Genomic DNA, 8779 nt, shown 5'->3' with positions numbered 1-8779 from the left:
TTCAAATGATGTTTGCTCAACCCACTAATGAAATGCAGAGCGCCTAGCGCGGGGGGGATTCATGGACCAATAGCGCTCTCCTAAAAGCGAATATGCAAATCGGCGAAGTTACGTCAGCGCTTTCGCCAGCAGTTGGATGATGCGGTGCTGTGACACGTTCAGCAGGTTGTATTTAGTAAATGTGGTGCAGGGCAAAGCAGAGATTTCTCGAAATGATGTCTGTCAGACTCCAAAGCACTTGCAGCACGAGTTGAATAGTGCGGTGAGTTGATTTAAAGCATGTAAATGCGATAAAACACCTTGGGTGAGGAAGTATTTATGGGTATATGTTAAAAGCATATAATAAGAGGAAACCATGCTGAAAGAAACTAGTTTGCTGGTCTCCCAGTAAGGTCAAACTGGTCTGTTTTCTGGATTGGGGTACTTTTCAGCTGAAGACTATCTTGGTCAGTCTAGGAAACCAGCTTTTAAGACCTGCAAACTTTTTTTTTTCCAACAGAGGCTCCTTTTATATATAACTATTATTTAGCAGTCAGAACTTTACATAATGTAATGCCTAAAATCTAGGAGAAAGCTCAATTATGTTACTGCATTATGCAACAAAATGTGTGTGTGTGTGTGTGTGTGTGTGTATATATATATCTGCAAAAATGTCAACAATTCTGTGTTTTTCTGTCAATATGGGGTGCTGTGTGTACATTCATGAGGAAAAAAAAATTAACTTAAATGATTTTAGCAAATGGCTGCAATATAACAAAGAGTGAAAAATTTAAGGGGGTCTGAATACTTTCCGTACCCACTGTATATATATATATATACCTCACCTTGCTTAAATGACCAGAGCATAAGAAATAGAAAATTATATACTTTTACTCTAATGGCAACGTATAGGTCCTTTTCTATGCAATTAAAGTGAAATAACTGAACATAAATATAGGAGCCTGATAAAAATGCTCATTTTAAAAGAACATTTCAGACAGCACTTAGAGGCTTTTGCATCTGAACTCTTCATATATATATATATATCTTATGCTCTGGTCATTTAAAAAAGGTGAGTAACATCACCAGTTTACCTCATTATGATCTAGCTATAGATCATAATGCTATAGATCTTTATATCACTTACCATTTCATCATACATATAAACCTCATTATGTGACAACTGAAGTTTCTGTGTAAAAATATAAAGGATTCACAGGACAACAATCATTTCTGAGATGCAAAAATGTTTGTGTGTGTGCCTGTGTATTATTATTTGTGTCAATGAATGTTAAATGACATATTATAAGAAGGAACAGAAGTGTCAAATTAAATGGCCTCGCACTAATGTTTTATTTTGTTACGTCACTCCACTTTTGAGTCTAGTATCCATGTTTAACATTGGCCTTCTGCTAAACATCTCTGGAATGTTGTGCTTGAGGAGTCTTTGATTTTGCAAAGTAGGCCATGTTCCTGGATCCAACATCCTTGATGGTCCTGGAAAAACATTCCTATCCAATACGATTTTAAGGTTAGGCTATGTTTGTTTGACAGGAATTTTGTTCTAAGACCAACAAAAGATGATGTCTGCTTGGCAAAATCACAGCATGGTTGTTCAAGTAAATTGAAATATAAAGAAGAAAACTTCTGCAGCAAAACATGTTCTTTATTCCAACACAGTTAAACTTGTTATTTAGTGAAATGCACTGCAAAGTATCACAAAGGATTTTCATCTTCCAAATGTATACAATACCAGCGATTGATTAAATCAAGTATATATTTAATGCATGTAAACATTCTATTTGACTTACGAATTAAAGATGCTTGCATCCGAGCACATAAAATTACTCCAACTTATGTCATGTAATATTATGTAATATTATCCAGAAATGCGTGTACACAGATGCAGTAAAGAACTTACAGCCTACAAGACAGATGTGTTTATAGAAACAATACTTTTCACCACTACAGAAAAAGAAGCATGGTGTTTATACACATAATAATGTGTTTACATATTTCTGCTTCACAAAAGAGAACCTCCACTTAGTTAGTAAGTTGTCTATAAACTTGTCTTTATTCCATCTATTTCGTGCACAAGATGTTTAACTGTATTATATGACAGCAGTCACATACAGCAATACATTTTGTTTATTTCATACATCCTGAAAATGATAAAGTCTCTCAGTCTGGGAAAGGAATTTCCACAACCTCATGCTTTCTGATATATATAATCTCTATTATGCCATCAGTTATACAAGAGGTTGACCCAACAAAACTGTAATATATATTAAAGCTAATATCCTAAATTACCTTTAGCATTGTGTGATTTTCTGGTTTCTTTTAGAGGGATATAGTATTTGCCTGTGTCCAAGTCACTGTTTAACATTCACCATGATGCTTCAAACCTTTGAAGCCCAGGATATGCGGTTGATCTCTGCAACTCTTGTGTCAAGACTGTCAACAAAGCTCTAAAGCAGTAGCACAGGCCTCTAAACATGAGCGCTCTATCTATGCTTGTATCTCACTGTACAGGGTCCGTCTGGCTGCTGGGTTCCCACCAAATGCAGAGGGCTCTGCAAGAACCAGATGCATATATTTATCAAGTGCAGTGACCACATAAATAAAATATACAATGCTACTAAGTATATTCTATCTAAGTAATCTGTAAGTAAAGATTTAACTTTTCTAACTATTTTTGGTTTTATCCAAATATCTATATATCTAATGCAATACTGTTCAAAATTTGGGGTTGGTAAGATATTTTAAATGTTTTTGAAAGAGGTCTCTTGCATTTATTTGATAAAAAATTAACTAAAACAGTAATAGTAAACAGAAATATTATTGCAAATTAAAATAAAAGGTGTTTATTTTAATATATTTCAAAATGTAATTTATTCCTGTGGCAAAGCTGAATTTTCAGCTGCCATTACTCCAGTCTTCAGTGCCACATGATCATTCAGAAATGAATCTAATATGCTGATTTGCTGCTCAAGAAACATTTCTTATTATTACCAATGCTGAAATGATTTTTTTCAAGACGGTTTGATGCATATAAAGTTCAAAAGAAAAGCATTTATATGAAATAGATTTTTTTGTAACATTATAAATTGAATGCATCCTTGCTGAATAAAAGTATTAACAATTTTTTTTTTTTTTTTTTACTGACCCCAAACTTTTAAACAGTAGTGTATGTATTTATTTATTTATTTGGATTGGTTTTGTTCTGTCTGGGTTTGATAATAAAAATTACAAAAAAGAAAAATCTAAAATTATTTATCAATTTATTATGTATTTATCAAGTTGCTGTAAAACAAATCTTGTTCCCCACCGAAAGTATACATTAATGACCCATAAAATAGATCCACGTTCCTCGTATGAACTTAGCCGTTGGTGGGCGAAACGTACAAAGCTATTTTTGGTCAGGCCTGAGAATTGCAAGGGTAAAGAGCAGGACGCTGCTTAAGCATTAGATTGGGCTGTTGTCGGGTAAATACTGCCATAGGAACACATCTGGAAATGATTAACCTGATGCCTACTTTGAAGCCATCTCTTTCAAGGCTTATTTACCATTCTCCATTGGACGTTACTCTTTCTCGGGCCTCTTACCGGTTTGGGTACTGGATCCAGCGGGGTGAATTCAAACTTGTAGAGGATGAGTGCCACAAACATATGCAATTCCATAACAGCGTACCACCTGTTGACACAAATAAACAGCACGTGCTTCTTATTGTCACTTTCTTTTTAATGTGCTCTTTCTCATTAAGAAAGAAAAACTCATCATACTGAAGTGCTCATCACTTCACAAGCCGGTTTGAATAGTACTGTGTGTATTAGTATTCTGATGGAATATTGCAAGCTGCCATTGCACCCTCCCTTGAGTGCTGCTGAACACTGGGAAAACCGTGATTGAAATTGCAGGTAGAAAAGCAAAATGTGAATGAATGTCTTGTTTTGCGTTCAAATTCCAGGTGCATTCATAGCCACAGTGGCCTTGTTTGGAGGCGGACTGGAGAGGAGGAATATCAGGTGAATCGAAGTGCATGAATTAAAGCATGGAGAACAAAATAGTTCCTGGGTGAGACAGAAAGGAATAATGGGAGGCAATAAAGGGAGGGCGAGAGATGCAAGTCATGTTTCTTGAAATAATCAGCCCAAATAACCTTGAGGGCCGTGACTCATTCAGGGGCACTGTGTTCGTGACGCAAGTAGCCAATCTCCTAAAATTATCAAAATCAAATCAGATTGAGAGAGGGAAAATGAAATATGTGGGTTTGCCACACTCAAGTGTACTCATTTATGGCAGCGTCCAGCTAAGAGATCTGTACAAGCCTGAGTAATCATTACAAAGCCGCCTCATGACAATGTGACATTTGAATGCAGGAAGTTGGTATGGATTAAATATTTCAATGGCATATGAAATTATTCTAGAGAGAATGTGACAGTCCACACTCACATATGTTTTTATAGTGGAGAATGAATTTTATATTGATTTTTATATTTATTCATATAATTAATTTTTGTTGTAATTAATTTATTATATCATATATCATTTATAATGTTTTTTATTATAAAAATTATTATTAACCCTCTGGTGATGCTCACATGGTGGTCAAAAAGGATGGATTTGTTTTCCAATGAAATGAATGTACTATGTTTTAGTTTGATAATTTCATATTTTAGAGTTTTAGGGGATTTTATGGTACTAAATTATATTTATGGAATAGTTGTGAAACTTTTTTTCCCTTTTAACCACTTTTTTGAGCATTGACTCAAAAAACTTGAAAAAAATTATAGAAAATTAAGTTAATTATGAAAAATGCACAAAAATGTAATATGAAAAATATATTTTCCATAACATGTTTTACTCCGTTTTACTAAATTTGTGTGATGTAAAAATCAAAGCCATAAATCTAAACAAATTTGAGGTTGATATCTCAAAAAATTAGCTTTCAGTAAGATTTTGTTTGAGTGCAGTACCAAACAAGATTAATTTCCCATTCTTTTCCAATGACAGTAAAGTGTGACTTTTTTTTTTAAGGACCATTTAACCTTTTTGAATCATGTCCATGATTTTGTGTGTGTGTGTGTGTGTGTGTGTGTTCACATAATAAGCGCCAAAACCTTTACCAAGTTCCATATCCTTGCAATGAAGTAAAACATAAAAAATAATAATAATAATAATTGTTTGGTCAAAAAAGACCAAACAGCAACAGAGAATAAAAAAAAAAACTTTATCTCCTTTTTCTCTATATTACTCCACCTCTCTCTTACTTCTGTTTCTCCCTCTCATATATTCCCAGACTGATGAACGTAGATGCATCTGTTCTGGTGGGTTTCGAAAGGTCATTGGTCTGTGCCTATGCTTTTGATCTTCCTGTGCAGCTGGGAAAGTTCTCCCAGTCTTTATACGGCTCTATTAACGTCATACTGACCCTGGCCGCACACTCCCCAGGGCCTTCATGATGTCATCAGTAGGGGCCCAAAGGGCTGGGACATAAGGGCCAAGAATGCTCAGTACAACATAAAAGCAGTGCCATGAATCTATATCAATATGGCAGTATACCAGGAATGGAGCCATAGTGCACACTATCAATAATGCAGCTCAATGATTAACAAGTATCGCTTGTAATTCAAATCACACCCTGATAAAGTTCTTGGTGGTAACAGCAATGAACTTTTTTGTGCCAGTCTTGGTGTAAATAACCTAAGGGAACTGACATTCTCAGCAAGAGAGCCAAAGGGGAAAGATGGGCTGGTGCAGCTTGTGGCATTTGCTATAGGCCAAGTTGAACCCATAACGTTCCTGCTACAGGCCAAAGACCAAACCACCAAACCTTGCTAGAGGGCAAAACAGCCCCCAACTCACAAAAGGCGATTCCAACTTTCATAAACTTTGTTTTTATTATGTTTTAAATGAAAAAGTATTTTATTTTTATAATGCTCAAAATGGAGGATGTAGTCCTGCTTACAGTTAAAAGAGCCTTTATCATATCACTTGTTTTTTTTTACTCTAGAACACAAGAGCATTAGCTGAACCGCTCTTAAAAAAGCCTTTTTTGTTGTTGCATGATTTAAACTAGAGAAGTTTTGATAAGTATAATACCATTACTGTCTGATTTTATTGCTGAATAAAATTTTATTGCTTGCTTAAACATCATTTTGACTGACATTTTTATATATTTAGGTCTTTCCCTACTGGAAAAGGAACTAAAATGCAACCGGGTCAGATGTGCATGGTTTGAAATCCCAAACATCTCTGAACTGACTTCATGAATAATGCAACAAGTTCAATTGTGTTATTTGTGCAAAGTTCAGTGAAGCTGTGGAAAAGAAACAAAATGCACTAAGAAAAAATAAATAAATAAATAAAAAATGCAAAGCAAATTTTATGAATTAAAATAACTAAACTAATCATTTTACATTTTACTATCAATTAATGTGTTGCAACATGTTGCATTCTACAATATTAATAGCAAATGTCTGAAAAGAAAAACTCAAAATGAAATATAAATATATACATTTATTACTTTGAGACAAAATTATCTAGTAGACATGAAAAAAATTATTATTTATATATTCAGTTATAGTAATTATATTCAGTAGCATGGAATACGTTCCTTGATTTAATTAAGTTCATTGAATGTTATTATTTTTGAGTGTACATGATGATTATTTTGTATAAACACAAGAGTTTTTCTTACCTTCCTGGGCACTGATTTTTCCCCCCTCCAAATGCCACAAACCCTTCCAAGTGGACATTCTTTTCTAAGTCTGCCTTTTCCCATCGTTCCTGTGGGAAGAAAAGTTTCATTAAAAATAATCAACCCAGACAAGGGCCAGTCCAGAATACACCATTTGAGCCTGTCTTCCAGTACTCCAAGATTTAATTTAATAACAAGACATATTTACATAATCTCTAAATAACTCTCAATGCAATGTCCATCTGTTCACTAATGCAGCTTTATTGTGGGCATAAATGAATAATTGCTCTTAAGTTGCATCAACAAACTTAGAAGTCTTTCAAACTGGTCAAAAAGTCCTGCCTTCCAAGATTTTCATAGATTCAAAACAATAGTTTTCCAATGCAAAAGACCACTGAATGTCCATTTAGTCATCAACCATATCTATTCATTGTGTAAAATATTTTGATTCCATTAAGGAAAAAGAAGAAAGTGACCCATGAATGCACTCTTTAAATACATTCTTTACTCTTTACCCATGAATGCACTCATTTAAATGCATTTCCACTGTATAGAAGAGAGTTGATTTGAAGCTAAACATATCTTTTGCTAAAAACAGCATTTAAAACATATAGATGTAGGTCTGACCCAGTCTCTGTGAGCTATGCTATTTCCTTTAAGACATTAGTAGACAGAAGTGTAATGGAATCTCTATAGGCGTTTGCCGTAAGGTTAATTGTAAAGATAACTGTCAGGCTTTCCTTGAACACATACAGACCTATTATTTATGTTTTAATGGAGCACAGCTGGAGTTTTCAAGCACATTGTGACCAGCACTCACAATGGAATTCACAGACAAAATAGAAGGAGGAAGTTTTATTGAAAGAAAATACCAATAAAAGAGATGCCGGTTCCATCATAGAGCAAAACAAACTACATAAAAAAAATAAAAAAGTACAGGAACATTTAATAGTAAAGCACTTTACCTGCTATATAAAAAAAAAACATTTTATGAGCATGTGTCTTGTGTCTATTTTATTTTGGTTTATAGAGGAATTTGTGTTAACCTCATCCTGTGGCTGAGCTCATTCAGAAGAGTGAAGTTACTCACAGGTTTGAAATCTTCCGGGTCTGGGAAATACTTGGGGTTTCGGTGAGCCCAGTAGGGAGACAACATCAGCAGGTCTCCAGGTGGGATAACATAATTCTGAAAAGCAGTAAACATGCATACAGTTTTTTTAGCTGAGAGAAAAAAAAAAGCCTGGTAATGTTTGCTTTGTAGCCTGTGTGAGTCAAAAGGGCAGATCTCAATATACTGATATATAATTATTAATATACAGCTCTATATACACAGACTGCACTTATAGACCTATGCATAAAAACACTGAAATAAAATGCATTGTAAGATGAATAATCTGTCATGGCTGACCTGTAATTTGAGAGGCCGCACTACTTTACGAGTGATGGCTCCAGGGGCCCTCAGCCGAATGGCTTCCATGATACACCACTTCACATATGGCATGTGCTGTAAGTCATCTAGGGTCACCTTTGTCTTCTCTTTGTCTTGAATGCAAAGCAAACACACCAGCACAATATTGACTATCCATAGCTTTAAGTACTAGTGATGTGTGCTTAAGAGAAAGTTTCATTCAGTAACAAAGCCTAAACAGAAGCACAGTGAAACACATTTGTACAGTTATATTTAACTGTCGTCTGCTTTTGCGTTGTGCATATAGAGGTGCATGTATGCAAATCATGTTTATAAGTGCATATGGGAAAATTTGTCTTATTTTTGTAACATATAATGCAAAAAAAATTGAAATGTACTGTAAGACTTGTCAAACACAATGCATAAGAGTTTTCTGCCCTCTAGTGGATAATGGAGGAAGTTTAATGTATAAGAGGCCTCGGAGAGAGAGATCAAAGATAGCTGAAAAAAAAATATATATACAGTGGGTACGGAAAGTATTCAGACCCCCTTAAATTTTTTACTCTTTGTTATATTGCAGCCATTTGCTAAAATCATTTAAGTTAATTTTTTTCCCTCATTAATGTACACACAGCACCCCATATTGACAGAAAAACACAGAATCGTTGACATTTTTGCAGATTTATTAAAA

At 34.5% G+C, this 8779-nt stretch overlaps 1 protein-coding gene across 3 annotated transcripts in view; it reads right to left on the bottom strand.

Moving 5' to 3' along the window:
- Positions 1–1637: 1637 nt before the first annotated feature.
- cyp39a1 (cytochrome P450, family 39, subfamily A, polypeptide 1) overlaps positions 1638–8779 on the bottom strand; it is a 19125-nt gene continuing 11983 nt past the window's right edge. Inside the window, exons 8-12 of one of the 3 annotated variants that reach the window (XM_016470802.1) lie at positions 8089–8222; positions 7771–7866; positions 6681–6769; positions 3586–3673; positions 1638–2552 (exon numbers count right to left, since the gene is read on the bottom strand). In XM_016470802.1, coding sequence (XP_016326288.1) covers positions 2484–2552; positions 3586–3673; positions 6681–6769; positions 7771–7866; positions 8089–8222 — 476 coding nt within the window. In that variant the 3' untranslated portion in view covers positions 1638–2483. Of the gene's footprint in view, positions 2553–3585; positions 3674–6089; positions 6300–6680; positions 6770–7770; positions 7867–8088; positions 8223–8779 lie in introns of those variants that run through there. The other 2 variants (XM_016470804.1, XM_016470803.1) reach the window with 2 other exon arrangements.

The sequence above is a fragment of the Sinocyclocheilus anshuiensis genome, unplaced genomic scaffold (assembly GCF_001515605.1).
Source record: "Sinocyclocheilus anshuiensis isolate Anshui unplaced genomic scaffold, SAMN03320099.WGS_v1.1 scaffold2322, whole genome shotgun sequence".
NCBI classification, from domain to species: domain Eukaryota; kingdom Metazoa; phylum Chordata; class Actinopteri; order Cypriniformes; family Cyprinidae; genus Sinocyclocheilus; species Sinocyclocheilus anshuiensis.
This window is presented reverse-complemented; position numbering and strand designations above follow the sequence as displayed.